At 37.4% G+C, this 18,508-nt stretch overlaps 1 protein-coding gene across 1 annotated transcript in view; it reads right to left on the reverse strand.

Annotated features, from left to right (window-relative positions):
* The window catches only part of NOL10 (nucleolar protein 10), an 85,948-nt gene extending 68,638 nt beyond the window's left edge, over positions 1-17,310 (reverse strand). The window contains exons 1-11 of the mRNA XM_010964022.3: positions 17,121-17,310; positions 15,034-15,079; positions 12,875-12,973; positions 10,363-10,440; positions 9,115-9,152; positions 7,699-7,835; positions 6,900-6,965; positions 5,385-5,445; positions 3,408-3,493; positions 2,006-2,084; positions 617-766 (exon numbers count right to left, since the gene is read on the reverse strand). Of these exons, the coding sequence (XP_010962324.2) occupies positions 617-766; positions 2,006-2,084; positions 3,408-3,493; positions 5,385-5,445; positions 6,900-6,965; positions 7,699-7,835; positions 9,115-9,152; positions 10,363-10,440; positions 12,875-12,973; positions 15,034-15,079; positions 17,121-17,186 (906 nt within the window). The 5' untranslated portion in view covers positions 17,187-17,310. The remainder of the gene's footprint in view (positions 1-616; positions 767-2,005; positions 2,085-3,407; positions 3,494-5,384; positions 5,446-6,899; positions 6,966-7,698; positions 7,836-9,114; positions 9,153-10,362; positions 10,441-12,874; positions 12,974-15,033; positions 15,080-17,120) is intronic.
* Positions 17,311-18,508: the final 1,198 nt, after the last annotated feature.

The raw sequence follows: 18,508 nt of genomic DNA on the forward strand, positions 1-18,508 counted from the left end.
TATCTAAAATCTAATTGTTTGCGATGGGGAAAGGGTGTGAAATTGAGGTGTATAATAATACCGATATGGAAACAGCAGTGGCTCATAAAACTTTCCTAAGGTTGTAAGAGAGCCTCAAGGTCTAGGGGTTTCTTACAGATCAATTTTTTAAACAATGATTTACTTTCTTACTTAACTGAACATGTCAAAGTGAATGTCAGTTTTAGCAAATCAGGAAAATGTCTTAACAGGAAGAAAACAATCCTGACTACTTTGAATATGAGTATCATCTATCCTGAAGTAACTAACTTCCAACTAAGTTCCCAAATGGATACCCAGTATTTCTTTCTCAAGAACCCACATAATTCAAAAAAGGCAACAGAAAGAAAAGAAACATTAGGCAGATAAACAAGTTTTTTTTCTGTAGAGCAGAGGGGGCTCTATTTAATATCTTGCAGTAACCTAGAATAAAAAGAATATGAAAACAAATATATGCATGTATTTGGGTGACTGAAACTTTATGATGTACACCAGAAATTGACACATTGTAAACTGACTATTCTTCAATTAAAAAAAAAGAAAAAAAATTAGGAAAATATGCAAATAAGTAATTTTAACAACAACAAAAAATACATACTGAGTTCTTATTCCACATTTTGACAATTCTGGAGTCAGCAGACAAAATCAAATCTAAGGAATCCTGGAAATGAATTGACTTAATGGGCAGCCCATACTGGTGGTCCTTAACTAGCAATGGCTTATCAGACCGAAGATCATACAATAAAACCTAAAGGGGGAAAAAAAGAGTTATTTCTGTTTAAGCAAACTAAATATTTTATCTTAAAAAGAAACTTTTAAAACTTAGAATAATGGCTGCCATATGTTTCATTACCTTTTTATTAACACAATGAACACCTTTACTCAGGGTACAAAAATTCTAAAGTCAAACAGCAAAAATACTCCAGAAAAATCTCTTAAATTACACTCACAATACATGGTTTTATGAATTGAACCCTGAGAGTAATTTCTAGGCACACTAAGATTGAGAACTACTTAGATACACTAAGAAAGGAACCAAAAGGGAAAGTCCACAAGAATTTGTATCATTTGTGAATTCAACAAACATACACCTTGAGGGCCTCCTATGTACCAGGCACTGTCACAGCTACTGACAGAAGCAAGAATGAAGGCAGTCCTGGCAGATTCAAGACAGATGGTGGAGGCAAGGCTCTGACTTTGGGGGGGGGGGGGGGGGGAGAGGTCTCTTCCGAGCCCTGTTACGACAGGCAAGGGGCCTGGTGAAGCTGGAACTTAGTCCCAGGTGACAGATCCTCTCTAGACCCTGGATGACAGAGGTAGCAACTCTACTGGAAGCAGGGCTCACACCTGTGCTGAGGTCAGAACAAACTTACAGGTGTGTGGGCTCTGCCGTGAAGGGGAGGGAAACGGTGAAATTAAATCTCTGAAGCTATTTCATTTGACTCCTTAGATGCTGAAGATGCAAATGCTGAGGTATGGTCCACTGACCGCTCACTGTATAGGATGTGCTGAATAGTGAGTAGCAGGTGAAAACAAAGGTCCCTTCGATAAATAAGTTTCGGAAATACTTATTGAACACGTTTCCTGTCTACAGGAATTCTCAGAGCCTTCAATATATATTTAAATGCACTGTAAATCTCGAAGGACAGGAATCTGACAGAATTCCAAACTTGTTTGACCATAGAACTCTCTCTGTTCCACACACTCCAGGAAACTCTGTTCCAGACCACACTCAAGAGAACACTTAAGGCATATCCCACTGCAGCTCCAGCTTGAGAGCCTCTCAGACCAACCATCAGGCCAGAACCAGATTTCTCAAGGTACTGAAAGAACACAGTATTCTGAAGTACCCGCTCTACTCCAGCCAAAACAATAATGCCTCATTTTCTGTTTCCACAGTGAACAGATATGTGCATGCTTCCCATGATACATACACGCCTCTGAAACAGTAACTTAAGTGTGAAGTTTCCAACTTAAACATATTTACCTGCCCCGTGGATGTGCCAACCGCCATGGTCAAGGCACCGTTAAACTTCAAAGCAGAGATCGTTGGTAAACTGTTGATCCTGCGAAGCAAAATATTTGTGTTCCATGCATATGTGGCCAAACCTCCTTCCAAGTAGCAAATTCGTTATTACTCTTCAGTTATAATGGGGAAAATCACATTTCTAGTCTTCCGTTTGAAAGGTAATTATACCCGAAATTTCTTAAAATAAAAAATTACCATTACTTATAAATACAAACTACCTTTAAAATCTGTATATGATCGTTTTTAAAAACTGTAAGAAGTATTCTCAAAGCAGCTACAAATAAAAAAAAAAGTTTCTGAAAATATAAAACCAATGGGAAAGGATCACTATGACAATATCTTTTATTGTGATTAAGCCAGGATAAGGTATTTACAGAAACATCTCCTTTTTTGCTTAAGAGGAAATAATTTTATGTTCGGGCATGGGTATATCCATTTTCATTTCTAAAGTCAGCTATGTCAAGCTGAAATAAAAACTAGTCCCCAATGGGGAGCTAGAACCTCTAAACGTAACAGAATGATGGATGTTCATGGCTATGCATTTGGAATATGCTTCTGACTCAGTAACCAAGAGTATCAGCACCAAAAGTAATGCTCTGCAGTGGACAGGGTCCTGCACGACAAGTCAGAAGTGGACAACAGTCCTGATTTCATACTAGTAAAATGACACTTCCCTGACTATCAAGACCCCAGAGAAAAGGCATTCCTGAGCTGATTACAGCAACTAATCCTATGCCAAGGACCCGACAAGACAGTGATAAATCCGTATTTGTACTAATACGAAAATATAAAAATATCCGAAAACATATGTACCATAGGTGCAAGAGTTACTATACTCTGGTGAGTGGAGAAAGGAGAGGCGCTTATACGTCTTACTTAATTCAAGCATCTAGACGTTTTCATCCCTCAAATGTGAATTACTTTTCCAATTGTTTTAAATGTAGGTATGAGCAAACAGGAACAAAAAAAAATATCAAAAAACATTGCTTCCCTCCACCTCAAAATTCAAAGCATGTATTTCTGCCTGTTAACTGGAGTGGTGGACTTCTGGTTCCATCACCAGATCCTACAGAATTGGAAATAAAAGTTCCTGCAGTGTGTTTGTTTTAACAAAATGACACGGCAACTAAATAAATAAGGCATTCTACATAGTACTTCAGAAAGGAATTCCAACTGGCTTAGCCACTTAGTGAGCTTTTACAGGAAAGGATTTTTACATAAAACAATCACAAAGTCACAATCTCAGACAGATATGTCTTGAGAGTCTCATCCTTCAGCAATTGATTTTAGTTTAGTAGTGAGACATTTGTTTAAATCAGAAGGTGACGAATATTTAAACTGCAAATTCAATTCTACTTACTCTGAATCAGCTGTGACGCTACTTAACACGCAGTCTAGCAGGCCAACTCTACCGCGCGTTCTCGGGTCCCAGCACTCTACTCGACCCTAAATTAAAAAACCCAGTAATTTTAAATAATAGCTGCTACTAGAAAATTTTTTTGACAAATAACAACAACAAAAAAAGCCTTATTAACACTGATTACCTCATGGGGAATAAGAATTTAACTTTTTACGTATACCCTTTTTTAGAACTGCTGAACGTTTCATCATGAGTTGCATTTCCTTTATAATTAAAAATAGAAAAAAGAAAAAAAGAATAGCTAAGAAAAAACAGCTAAAATGTGATGGACCACCCCTGACTGGACCTTGATTTGGCTGGTGGGGTGGAATAGGGAGGAGTTATGAAAGCTATTTTGATATAACTGGGAAAATTTAAATAAGCAAATATTACTGTATCAGTATTAAATATTTAATATATTTATTACAATAACTGTCACAGAAGAAATCAAAACCCAACATATAAAATAAAAATTAATTAAAAATGAAGTTTTAAAGTCTGGTCCGACAGTGCATACCAAATTTCAAGCCCCTAATAATCAAGGAATTCCAGGAACCCAGCCTTTGGGCTGGGGGGGTCTGCCCCCGGCTCACATGTCTCAGGGCTGGTCTTAAAACAGCTGGTAAAAGAGCTGCCTTTTCAAACAGAACTTTTCTTACAGAGCGTGTTTCCTGGTATACAGCCCAGCTTGCTCTGTTAGGGACTCTATTCAATAAAAAAACTATTTTTTTTCAAGAAAATTATTTTAAAATTTCCCCTTGGTAATCCCAAGAGAAGTAATTAGCAAGATAATGCTTCAATGGCCTGACTTGGGCATGACAGTATTATAACACAGTCAGCGTGGTTTATGCATTTCCATTAAATCAACCTCATGTCCCATTTCAAATCTTACTCTTTCCAAATAAAAACAATCTGAATAAAGAAAACCTAAACTTCCTCCTTATGGACTAGTTTAATAAACTGCAGTACATTCAAACAATGGGATCCTATCCATCAGTTTAAAAAAATAAGTTTAACTTTGTAGTGATTAGAAGTACCAATGTATACAGACGTACATTATATGCCATTCCATTTTTTCAAAAAAAGCAAAAGAACCACGGTATAATATAATTTTAATTTTGTGAAAAGCTTTTAAAAAAACATATCAGACACAGAAAAACAAGAAAGAGAGAAAACTGCAAGCCATTCAAGAGTTCCCTCTGGCTGTAGGATTAGGTGACTGGAAGGCACTTAGGGCACTTTTTTAATTATTCTTGTTTTTTTTTTTTTGACACATTTATCCTTTGTTTTCTACCATGAGTATTTAACAGTGTTGTAATTAAAACATGCAAATCTAGAAAAACTGTTGACAAGCATGAAGGACACTGGTTCAAAGGTACTGCAGTTTAAAAGGAAAATGCATGTTTACTAAATGCTCCTATACGGGATGTGCAGAACACGACCCTATACACCTCTACAGTTGGTCATGTTTTCATGCAGGTTGTTTCATGGGACCCTCACCCGCACCTCTATAAAGTTGGCAAGCTAAGTGTTACGATCTCCATTTCACCAGTGAGAGAAATAAGCCTCAGCGAAAGTAATTCAGTCATAAAACTAATAAGCAGCAGGGAGCTGGGACTCCACAACGTACTGGCCAAGGATGAACGAGGGTGGCTGTCACGCTGCCCCCCGGGAGCAGGCAATCCAGCAGCGACTTCGCACCCAGCTCCCGATGGTCAGCGCCAAAGCAGGCCGAACCGGAGCATAAGGGGCACGGCCTGCAGTGGCGAACAGCCACGTCTCGGTGGGACCACATGGAAAGCAAACCAGAGACTTGTTGCTTCATCAGCACCCTGCTCCTGGGAACCAAGCAACCCTGTCTTTAAATAAAACTGCACTGGTTATCAGATGTAGAGCAAATATTAAAAAAAAAAAAAAAAAAAGTCAATGTATGCTTACCTCTATTGTTCCCGTGGCAAATAAGCCATGCACTGAATTTATGTCACAAACATTATTCTCCCTACAATAGTAAAGCAATGAGGGAGAGGATCAGCACCTACTTTAGGGGGAGGGGTACTCAGTAAACTTTCTAAAGAAACAGTCAACCCAGTTCTGTGGAGAAAGACATGCAGATTCCGTCTCACTCATCAGCCTATGAAAAACATAGAGGCATCAAAGGGTTAAGTGCCTGGTACACAGTCACAGGAGCTTCGGGCCCGCAGGGTAACACTCTATCTGTGGGGGGAAGAGACAAGGAAGGACTTTCTTCAGAAATACTATTCCACCACCATGAGAATAAACTTCTCAATATATTTTCTCCCAAGACAAAGAGAGCACAGGTTGTCACTACACCAGTCTTGAGACGTGACCAGCTTGAGGGAAGTACACTGACCTAAGCTCATTTTCTTTTTCTGCAGAGTGGTATTTTACCAACCTCATATGGTCATTGTGAGGATTAAACGGAAAAACTACAAAATGTTCAGCACAGCATCTAAAGTTTACAAGACACTCAATAAATAAAAGCTGTTACTATAAATAGGAAATTCTGCAGCTAAAGAGCAGCTAACTTTTTATTATTCAATGATGCATCATGAAGTTACTATCATTTTTTTTTAAAGAAAATGACAGTATTTCAAGCCAACGTGAAAAAACAAACAAACAAACCAAAAAAAACCAAGACTTTACCTCATTTTTATCACTACCTATTCCTCCAATCTTTAAAAATCCCTTTCAAAGCAGCAAGGAAAAACCAACAAGCTCTTCAAATACACAGATGAGAAATAACCCAGCTTCCACTCTGTATAAGCTGTGTGACCCTGAACAAGCTACTCACCCTCTCTGGGCCTCAGCTGTCCTATCTGTAAGATGGAGATAATAATAGTACCAACTGTAACTTGTTCTAAGATTAAAATGAGCTAATATATATAAAATACTGAATAGTACCTGCCACATAGTAAGTGCTTTCAACAACCACTGCTCTTGTTGCTATTACTCAGCAATAATACTATGACAGAGCCATTCCTGAAGGATTTCTCTGAATAAAACTAAAGTATAGACTATTACATATGATAAAAGGAAAACCCGAAAAAACCTTAAATGTCCACTAGCAAAAATATAAAAAATTAAAAGATGGTACTTTAAGTTAATTCAAAATTTCTCCACTAAAGAAAATATCATAAAACTAAATTATGAATGAAAATTTAAAGAAGACTGCAAAAAAATAATAACAAGTTAAATTTTAGGGGTGAGTTTAAAATTTTTCACAGATACTAAAAAAAAACTTCTGTTTTAAATTTTAAGACATCACCAGGTCTTTCAGTGAATTTTTTGTATAAGAAAAAATTCAATGTTACTCTTTTACCTAAATTGCCCAGAGCTCTGCTGAAATGCACATTATCTGACAACAGCTTGGGCATCTGGCTCCATCTCCTGGCCAAAATAAACACAGCAGTTTTCTTAAAACAAAATACTCACGCAGCATCAGTTTGCAGAGGATTCAGGTACCGTCCTTGCTCCAAGTTTAACCTATAAACTTCAGAGCTGCAAAACAATTAATAAAGTTAAAAATCCATTAAATGACAATGAACTTTTCTTCAACTAAATATAATTTTTCAAAATATGTGTCTCTCAAAAAGCATCACTTCCCTTTGTAAAACTGGTAACAAGAATGCATTCTAAACCTAAAATTAAATTATCTCCTTGTTTATGAGTCTATTCATGCATAAAAGTGATTTAAACCACCCATGTGCCAAGGAAATATTATGAAGTAATTAAGTAGAATATTATTTACAAACAACACAGAAAATACAGGATCCAAAATGTATCTATAAGTGTATATAAGAAAAGACTACAAGGAAATAACAAAATATTAATAAGGGTTTCCTCTGTGTGGCATAATCATGGGTAATTCTTTTCCTCTTTATACTTTATTTTTTCCCAATTTTCTAAAATGGGTATGTATTATTTTTATAAAGAAGGCAGTATTTAAGAATAAAAAGTTTTAAAATGCACGCAATGAGGCTAAGATACTGACTTCACACCATCGTTACCCTATTAGGTTACCCACGTCTCTCCAGATTTATACCACCACGCTATTATAAATCAATGATGTAATTCCTAAATGAGCCAATCACTTTGGAACAACATCCTTTGAGCAACCAAAAGGCAGGGATAATAATGTCTGACTCTTCTCTTAATCCCTCTCCTCTATTTTAAAAACAGAAGTTGCTTGGGGAAGTTGAAAGGAAAAAACAAGGGGTGATTAGACCAATACCTTGCGCCAACAAAGTACAAGTCACAGGATGGATAATGGTAAGAGAAATCTCTCCCGAACTTTGGTATTCTGGTTTTATAGTAGAAACCTGATTGTGAATGAAATTCAATGTATCTATCATTATGTAAGAACACAATCTGAAAATGAAAAAAGAAAAGTTTGTTTGCTTAGGATTCTAGGTAAAGTGTTTATTTCATCATCATCATCATCATCATCATTACAACTGGCAAAGCAAGAAGAATTCTGTTCTCTCACCCTCCTTCTTTCTCTGTATAAACACACATGTGGATACATACAACTCACCGTCATGATTAAGGAATGTGTTTAACAATCAAACCTCTCCATTATTTACTTAATACCTTCCTGCATTCTAGGTAGTTCTGTTTTTTTTTTTTTTTTTTTTTTTGCAAGTCTTACCTTCTAACCAAAAAGACTTAGAACAAATGCCCTTCATTTGTCTGGCACAAGCACTTTATAATGCAGGGCACTGCTCAGAAACTTCAATGAGTAATTTTCTATTTACTTAAGAGCACATTTTAATAATCTCACAATTATTACACAAGGTTTGATAAACACCTTGTATAAATTTGATTTTAATGTATTACAAAGGTATCTGAAAATCTGCAAACGGTATTTAAAAGCAAAGTTATCAATATCTAGAGAAAATACATAATAAAATTACATGTCCCAAAACAGATGATAAACGGTTACAATAGGCAGAAGGATAAACTGTACTCCACAGCTTCCAGAATTGAAGACAATACATAAAGCACGTCAGCTCTGAAAATTCAGTTCTCTTTCAAGATAACGTATGACATCACTAAAAATTTTTCATTTTAAACTGGGTAAGACACTTTACAGACAATCCTGTAACTGTTGAAAACTACCACAGGAGTTGAAAGATACACTAAAGGCACCAAAACAGAAAGAAAAGAAAATGTATATATATTAGCTGTGTCTCGAACTGTTTCACAATATGCCACAACCACTTATTTGCAGGGTTAAGAAAATTAAGCATACAACACTTTATTTTTCTTTTCACATATGAATAAGAAAATGAAAGCATCCTGGCAAATAACCCTAGTTTAAATGCAATAGTGAAAATCACATATCTAGAATGTAAGATGGTCTAAAAAGATGACTGCTACCAATTCTTAAAAATATAATTAAGGCTTCATTCATACATGCTATGGAAAATTTATTTTGATATTAGACTGGCCAAAGGCTGTATCTATCACTATTATCACAAACATATGACAAACTAAAAATATATTCATAAAATAAATGATAGGTTTTATTTCACTATACAGTCATTTTTAACAATGGGATCATCATAAAAATACATATCATAAAAATAAATTCCACTCATTCATTTCTTGAGCATATGGCAGTACAAACCAATGTGATAAAGCATACCTTTGAATAGTCATCAGACAAAGTTTCAAAGGTGACAACTGTAAAATAAGAAACAGTAAGAAAAAATACAATTATCAATTCATGTTTTTAATAAAAACACAGACTTGAAGCAAAGATTCTAATTCAACACAAATACTATGTACAAATGCTGGATTTTTCTTTCTTTTTTGTCCCTACATAAAACAAGAAAAAATTGCCAAATGATATTGTCCCCAAAACACCAAACGGAAAATTGAAAGTTTTATAATTTCTTAATATAGATCAATTATTGTTTCTGAAGCAAATAACAGATAAATTTAAAAAACATAATGACTTCTAAATTCTGCTACAGTTTTTCCGAGATGTTCAAAGTAAAACAGCAGATATTAAAAACACAAAAATTATTGCTTTAAAAAAAGATAAACAGTTACTAATTCATAACATACATGTTAAACAAAAGCAGAGTGCAAACAGTTACGATTAGCGGCACATGGAGCCTGTACTGATTTTAGAAAGAGAGAAACAAGTTAGGAGGACACGTATCCCATTAACTTCTTCCCTCCATCTCAAACGTGAGGCCACCTGAAAGTACCTGAGCCTCCCCCTTTCAACCTGCTCCCTGTGCCAGGCACAATTCTAAGAATGACTCCCACTGACCTTCCCCTTTGTACGGTCCCCTTCTCTGGAGAGTGTGGGCGGACCTGGTAAATGTGATGAGACACCACTCCTGTGATTACATCACATTATACAGCAAAGGAGAGATTTATAATCACATGAGCCTTTTAAAAGCAGTTTTCTCTGGCTGGCGGGAGAAGGGAAAATCCGAGAGATTCAGAGCACAAGAAGGATCCCGTGAGCTGTTGCTGGCTTGAAGGAGGAGGGCACCAGGTGAGGAGGAAGGCAGGTAGCCTCTAAAGCTGGGTGGTCCCAGGCTGACAGTCAGCAGCAAACAGGACCCTAGTCTGACAACCACAACAAACTCTGCATTCTGCCAACAATCTGAACTTGAAAAAAGAACCTGCCCAGGGGCCCTAGAAGAGTCCCAAATGGCTGACACCTCGAGTTCAGCCCTGAGCACAGAATGCAGCAGAGCCTGGGTGGACTTCACGTACAGAGCTATGAGCTAATAAATGGATTTTTTTAACCTGAGCATTATGGTAATTTGTTACACATCAAAGAAAACTAATACACAACCTATTCACATTTTAAAAAGCAGAGAAGCAATCAAATATAAAAACTATTTTCATGAATTCGAATTTAACCTCTTACCTTCTGAATCTAAACACCTTTCAAACTTCAAGGATAGTTGATAGGTGTCATAACATCGAACCCGAGGTTTATATGTTCCTGTAAAAAAAGTTACATGATGTAAAACCTAAAGAACATACTTTCCGCTATCAACACCCTGCCGATATGCTGAGTATACTTTTTGTTTAGAGGTGAGCAGGATTCATTATACACATATGGAACAAAAAGAATTTAAAAGAAGCCCTCCCCAGAGGTTTTTCTTATGCTTTTTCTAAGCAAGTAATAGAAAATGAAACACAAATTACTAATAATCTTCACAAATAATTTAACAAAGGAGATTAAAACAATAAAACAGTTTTTGTCCATCAAATGGCAAAGATGAAAAGACGGTTAATATCCGCACTGTGGTGGAGGCGCAAAAAAAAGTTCTACTCTCATACACTGGTGATTAGTATAAATTTTTAAAAATTCTTTGGAACACAATCTGGCAATCTCTTTAAATATGTGATGTTTATACACCTTAAACCTGTATTTCAACTTATACAAATTTATTCTACAGAAACACACCCACAAGTGTACCAAAGACATGAAGAATGTTCACTGCAGTATTGTTTACAAATGGCCAAAAACTGAAAGCTAATGAAATGTCCACTAATAGGGCAATGGTTAAATGGATGATGGTAAATCATTCTATAGCTCATAAAGAGGATGACGCAGACCTATAACCACTGATACGGAAAGCTGCCAAAATGTATTACAAAGTGAAAGGGAGACTGAGTGCAGTGAGCACGGGTGAGCTCTGCAAAGTACTGCTTCTAATGTGCCCCCACGTCTGTCAGACTCAGCAGTGGCAACGCTCATACCCTGCACAGAAAAAGCGAAGGAATAAGCAGTGACTTCTTTTATCGCAGTGAAGTGCAATCTTAGGGCCTTTCACATTTTATCTTACATATTTCTATAATGTTTGTATTTTTTTTTAAGTTTATCTTGTTTGCAATCAGGAAAGGACTGATCTTTAAAGCTAGAAAGCATACTTTTAAAAGAAAGGAATGAAGAAGTTCTATGTTTACTGCCATGGATCAAAGCCCCAAGATCTCATTTAAAAATAGTATACAGTATACATATACACATATATTCTATATACAGTAGATATAATATATAATTATATTATATACATATTATATATATAATCTATATTCTGAACATAAAACTGGAGGCTAAGAAATGTGCTAGTGTGAGTAATGAGACAACCACTGACACAGAACAAAAGAGACTGGCACGTTGATGTATAAAAGTTCCGTCAAATAAGAAAGTGCTTAGAAAACAGATATAGATGGATAATGATAAGCCAGCAAAAAAAATGTATGTAGACAATACACAGGATATAAGTATCAAAATCACAACCAAAAAAGGTTGAGTAAATGCTGCTCTAAATTGTAATACATTAAAAGTTCCCTATATTTTGTGGCTTTCTGATGCAGATGAATACTGTTAACATAAAATATTAGTGATACAAAAAATATTAGTACACAATAGAGAAAATCATTATGATAAAAGTGACCTTTCCTGGAATTCTCATTCATTGTTGGTGGGAGTATAAAATGATCTGACCACCTTGGAAAAACATCTGGCAATTTGTTATCAAACTAAATATACACCTTCCCTATGACAGAGCAACGTCCTCAAAACACACTTGTACAAGATTGTTCATAATGCCTTACCAATAACAGCCAGAATAGGAAGACAGCCCAGATGTTCATCAAATGAACATTAAATAAACAAAGTGTGGCATATTCCTGTAAGGAAATGCTATTTGGTAATTTTAAAAAAAGAACAAACTACTAACACATATAAGGACATGAATGAACCTCAAACACGAACTCCTAAGTGAAGTAAGTCTTATACAAAAAGAATACATAGTGTGTGACTGCATTTACATAAAGTTCTAAAACCAGCTACACTTATCTGTAGTGAAAAAATAAATCGCCGCAGTGGCTGGCTATGTATGGGTGTGAGCAGGGACTGACTGTGAGGGGCATGAAGGAGATTTCTGGGTGAAAGGAATGTTTTGCATTCTGGAGGGGTTTGGGCTACACAAGTGGATGCATTTGTTCAAACTCATCAAAGGAAATACTTTAAATCAGTGCATTCCACTGTATGTAAATTTATCTTATAAAAAAAAAGAACCATAAACAAATACTAAACTCTGGTTAATGATGTTCATGCTGAGGTATTTCAGGGTGAAATACACTAATATCTGCAATGTACTCTGAAATGCATCAAAAAAACCAGAATGGATTGATGGACGGCAGAGAGATGGATAGACAGATACATGATAAAGCAAATACAGAAAACTACTGAAGAATCTAGGAGGTAAGTAAATGGTCTTTCACTCTACAATTTTTTCAATATTTCCACATGTTTAAAAAATGTTAATAATCAAACATTAGGGTAATTTTTAAAAAATGATCTTTCCCACCACAGCATTTCCTGCTATGAAATGTATGTAAATCATAATCAAAAAGATGCTTACCAGTGGCTAAAATATACTGTCCATCTTTTGACACCTTAATAGTGGTACAAACAGTAGGCATTTCAAAATCCTGAATAAGTTCAATTCTTCTACGGACATCTACAAAGAAAGAAAATAAGTAACTGGTTTAACTATCAGGTGCTTATTCTGTATCACAGGAAGACGAAGTATTCAGAGCAGTCACTACAAACAGGTCAACAATGTCCCAGTGCTTCCAAGCCTTGGGAAAGCACACAACACAGCCCCGCTCACTACACAGTGACGTTTTCTCTTAGCTCATACATTATTTTTCTAAACTATTTTACTTTTTACTTTTCAAAAAGGAAAAAGTATCATCTTTAACTGAAAAAACAAATGCCCATAGAAGTGCATCAAACATCCAGTTTTAAGCCCTGGATAAAGAGAGACCAGAATAAACATTAAACCACTATTGTTATCCAATTATGTCTAAGACAAAAATCTTTATCACTTTTTTCTCCTAAATAATAACAAGTTTTGGAGGGGAGAGGGTATAGTTCAGTGGTAGAGTGCATGCCTAACATGCACAAGGTCGTGGGTTCAACCCCCAGCACCATCATTAAAAATTAAAAAAAAAAAAAAAGAAGTTTAAACCTTTAAAATCTTAAGTTTATATAAGCAACTGCTACCAAGCTGACTTCTGCCTCATTTTGGCAGCACTGATCTGCAGCCAAGAGGATCCAGGCTAGAAGAAGACTTGGAACAATCTGTCTGGGATCAAAACACCACAACGTACTCTCACAAAAACTGGTTCCCTGCAACAAGAAAGTGCAGGTTCTTGCTGGTTTCTATTCTAACAATGTGCCCATTGCAAGGGCTGTTTATCACTCTATGACACATTATTGCCTTGTTCATTCAATCCGTTAAGATTCAAACCAATTGAGCAGGAATGGCCTACTCAATTTGGAAGACATGACAATTTTGAGATGGGTTAGAACAGTCAGTGATTAATTTTTTCCATCAAATAATCTGAATCTGTTTTCTCACACTAGAACACTGAAGTAGAATGAGAGAATCAGTAGAAATCAAAATGAGTAAGCACTGCTAAAACAAGTGTTTTCCTTCAATTTAAAGTTTTAATTATCTAATTTTACTACTATATAAAGCAGACTTTTCCAAGATGTTTGCTTTGGGGTATTTATCTCACATCCAGACGCTTCTTTAATATCTAAGGTCTTTGATTTTTAGAAAATAATTTGGACAAAATATATGGGAAGCTAAGTCAGCTTTCATATATGACAAATTGTAATAGAGAAAGTTGAATGAAATTTGTCCAAAATGATTTAAGTTAAAAACTAATCTTACAAACCTATCTTCCTTGCTATCATAACTTAAAGAATCAAAATCTTCTACAATGATCTTCTTTTGTTCATGTTCACATGTCTTCTATGTAAAATTACTTTGTTCAGAAAGAAAATGTTCATTGTCTCTATATCTCAAAAACTGACAAGTAGATTTAACAAATGGACAAAGATTTTGATACACTAGGAAACAAAGCAAGTATGGAACCATTAAGAGAGACAGTCCTTCTAGGACCTCTTGCATTCCGGCACATCTCGCTAGGTACAGCAAGACTGCAAGTCCTGGCTACTCCCTAACCTGACCATTTCTCAGGGTAATTTATGCAGCTGGGAACCTTGACAGGTGAGCCTCCTCTAGACAAAAACCAGGCCTGCTTACTGCTTGCTTTAAAGGCAGTGACTTCCCGAGTTCAGTGGTACTCAGTTGCAACACAAGCCCACTGCATGCAGGGCATCCACCTGGGCCACACCGAGTACTGCCATGGAACTCAGGGCAAGGGGAGCTAAGAGAAGAATGCTGGGACTCATGCCATTTGCTGTGCATGTAATGCAGTCCCTGTCTCTGACCCGTGAGTCTTAAGTTTTCTGCTATTATCCATGAAACAGTAACAGGCCACTATTACCTTTATGTAAGTAGGTAAAATTAAACACTACACCCACAGGACTGTATAAACCACAACAGAACATTTCCTGAGAAGGAAAAGAGCAAAAGTTTATTTTCTACTATATTAATTCCACTGCATCTTTGTAAGCTTTCACTAAATATGGTAACAATAAATGAGTTAAAAGCAGTATAATATAGACCACAAACGTAGCTGAAATGAAAAAAATAATACTCACCAACATCTTTCTTCTGCAGGGCTCTCTTCTTCCTGTCAGAAAGCCACTTAAGGAAAATGAAGAGACTTTATTTTCAAACATATTTACTCGCACTGTTTTTCTGCTTACAAAAATAACACATGCTTATATTAAAAAAATTGAAACCTTACAGGAATATACAGCATAGAAAATGAAAATACTCTCTATATAATCCTAATCCTACTGTTAATGTATCCTGGTATACGGATTTTTTTTGGTATATATTTATATATACTAGACAATAAATTTTTAGAACTATTATGTTTTGCACGAGAGAAAACTAGTTCATCTGATCAATCTAAGGGAAAGCAGTAAGCCTCAAATATTATGGGTTATAATTAATAGATGTAACAACTGTATTTAACTGAAACTTTAAAAAGCAAAACATTAAATGGAGAAAGTTTCTTTAAAAATATATTTTTTACAAAAAATAGAACTAGATAAATAACTAACCAAATAGCTGACACTTGATAATAAAAAAAATGAAACTTTTAAAAGTCATATTCACTGATACCAGATTCTGTTCTGTAATTACCTCATTTTAGCTAGCAGGAAGTCCACTGCCTGAACAGGTGCCAATGATGAAGCACTAAACAACTATGATTACCTTAAAGCAAGGATTCTCAACCTCAATTTTGCCCCCAAAGGGCACCTGGCAATTCTTAAATACATATTTTGTTGCCACAACGGAGAGGGGTGGGTGCTCCTGGCATCTGAGCACATCATTGCTACAACCATGCCTCTTCTGTTTCTCCAGTGTGCCAAGTGCATTCCCACTGTGGGCCATTTACACTTTCTGTTCTCTCAGCACTGAAACTCTTCCTTTCCCTGTATCTTCACATGACTGGCTCCTTGTCATCATCCAAGTTTCTGCTCAAATGTCACCTCTGGTAGAGAGGCCTTCCCTGAAGGCTTCAGTCCAAACACTTTCTCTGAACACTTCATCCACAACAGCTCTCATAGACACTTGGCACTCAAAGCACTTATCGGTATCCGAAGTTCTTCTATTTGCTTATTTATTATTCTTTTCCCCAACAGGGACCCTTATCTGACATGTTCATCATCTATCCAACACAGAACCGGCTGCCTGCGTGCATTCACTTCTCAGCAAATGCGCAGCATGAAAGTACTAAAATGAGAAAGATCCTGTTGTGTGACAAACAGCTGGAGAACAAGGAGTTGCCTAAATTGAATTCTGAGAAGAACTTAATCATGGCTCCAAAGCTTTTTAGAGTCAGACACAAGGAAGAGTTACATTTATTCTGATTCCCTAGAGCAGGACTCAGACCCACACCAGCATGCAAGAAAGCGGCATGTTTTAAATCAACGATCTCTCAGGTAGTCTCAAAACGTAAATGAGCTTCCGCAAAGTTTCCTCTCAATGGCAGTGCTTCGAGAGTGGCCTGACTGACTGTCGTTAATAAGAAATAAAATCCAAGCTTCAGAGCCTATGTGTCTGACAGTGGACAAGTCACCCTTCCCCTCGCTGGATCCTTTGCATACTTTAAACATGAAAAGATTGGAAGAGAATCAGTGATTTTCCAAGCATCTTCCAATTCTGACGTCCTAAGACTCCACGAAATCAAGTTAAGTTCAGCAAGGTTCAAAAATACTGCCGTCTACACCATAAATTCAGCAGACTCAAAGTACGCATTTCTCTTCACTGCTGTATTTCCAGAAATTAGCATATAACAGGAATTCAATAAACAGCTGATAAGGGGGCATTAAAACGGGAGATAAATATCTGCCATCCAATCTGTCCACGTTTTCCTCCTCGGTGTGGCAGTAGCTGTGAACATCCATAAAGACCCAAAGGAACACCTCTTCTCTTCTAGAGAAACTTAGCCAAAAAAAGTTCAAGCAAAGTTCATAGACTCTGGTCACCCCCTCGGCCTAGCTTCTGCCGCGGTGACAGAAATGTCCTCGTCTCCCAGCACCGACCAGCTCCGCCGGGCACCGTCACTCGCCTGCGGGCCTCCCCAAGTCTGAGGCCGGCGCGGGCCCAGTTGAAACAAGCCCGGGACAGGGCCGAGGAGAGGGGCGGTTGCCCGGCGAGGAGAAGGACTCACCTCGGGAAGGGACTTGCCGCAGCTGAGACTGTAAATCTTAACCTCGTTGAGGCTGGAGACCTGCATGGCGGCGGCGCCGAAGGTCGGAGACCCCTGCTTCAGTCCAGGACCCTCTCCCCGCAGCGCACGCCAGCATCAGAAACCAAGCACTTCCATGGGCGCCGCGGCGGCGTGGGGCGCAGATTGATGACGCACTTCCGGGCGCGGGAAAAGCGCCGGTCCCGGAAGAGGGAAAGTGGCTGAGCTAGGGAAGAGCAGCGGTTGGAAGGAAAGCCTTTGAGGCTCAGGGAGGTAGAGAGGCCGGGGGGCCACCTTAATATGGAGGAGGGCCAAAAACTTCTCTCCCTCTTCTCAACAGGGAGGGTCAGGAAGCCCTTAGGTCCGGTGCCTGGGTCGTTCGGACGGAAAGGCTCCCGACCCAGGGAGGGCGGTGTTGGATGAGCTGAACCAGGTCCTTGGGAGCTCCGTCAGGGAACCTATGGAGAGAGTGTGGCCTTTGAGCGAATTCAGAATGAAAGTATATTCCTTTCTCGCCAGTGTTTCTGCTACATTACATTAGAAATAAATATTTTAAAAATTTGGTGTATTAAATGGTATTTTTCACCTGGATTTGTTTGAGGTTCATCCTGTAGGGAACCCAAATCTGCCACCCCAAAATGTCTCTTTGGCATGCAGATTATTTTGAGGTAAAAACAGGTCCAAAAGACTGAGGAGAAACTTTGGCCTTCCCCTTGACTGCCTAAAGGAATGTAGATAGAAGACCTGTTCTAGAAGGGAGCTGTCACCATAGATAGCTATAGTATGAACTAGGTGTGGTAGACAGGAACCCAGCAAAATCTGTTAAAATTCCTCTCTCTGTCCCATTGCCTATGCAAGGCCCAGAGCTAGCAGTTGTTTACCAAGCATTTGCGCTTTTTTTCTTTTTCATTACATGTAATAAGGCTATGTATTACTTTTTGAAGCTGTTTTTTCAATTATACATTTGTAGGGGGTGGATGCAGGTGTGAATATATGCACAAATATAGTGGGCCATGATATAAAATACGGGCTGTGGTATACAAATGGAATACACTGCTCTAACAGATGATTAGGGTCTTCAGATTAAGGGGACATCTCTGTGCCTATGCAACACTAAACAGCTGTGGGAATAAAATTGTCAAACACTGGATGTTTCTAAAACATCTCTACACTTAACAGCATGTTGACAAAATATCTGAATGTCTGATTGTCCATTCCTCTTCTCTTCTGGTGTTTAATAAAACAGCCATAGGTTGTGGTTCAGAGATGCCAATTCTAGCAACAATTTTATGTACATTTTTAATACATTTTTAAAATTGAAGTATAGTTGATTTACAATATTATGTTAGTTTCATGTATACAGAAAAGTA

The sequence above is a fragment of the Camelus bactrianus genome, chromosome 15, assembly GCF_048773025.1.
Source record: "Camelus bactrianus isolate YW-2024 breed Bactrian camel chromosome 15, ASM4877302v1, whole genome shotgun sequence".
Taxonomy (NCBI): domain Eukaryota; kingdom Metazoa; phylum Chordata; class Mammalia; order Artiodactyla; family Camelidae; genus Camelus; species Camelus bactrianus.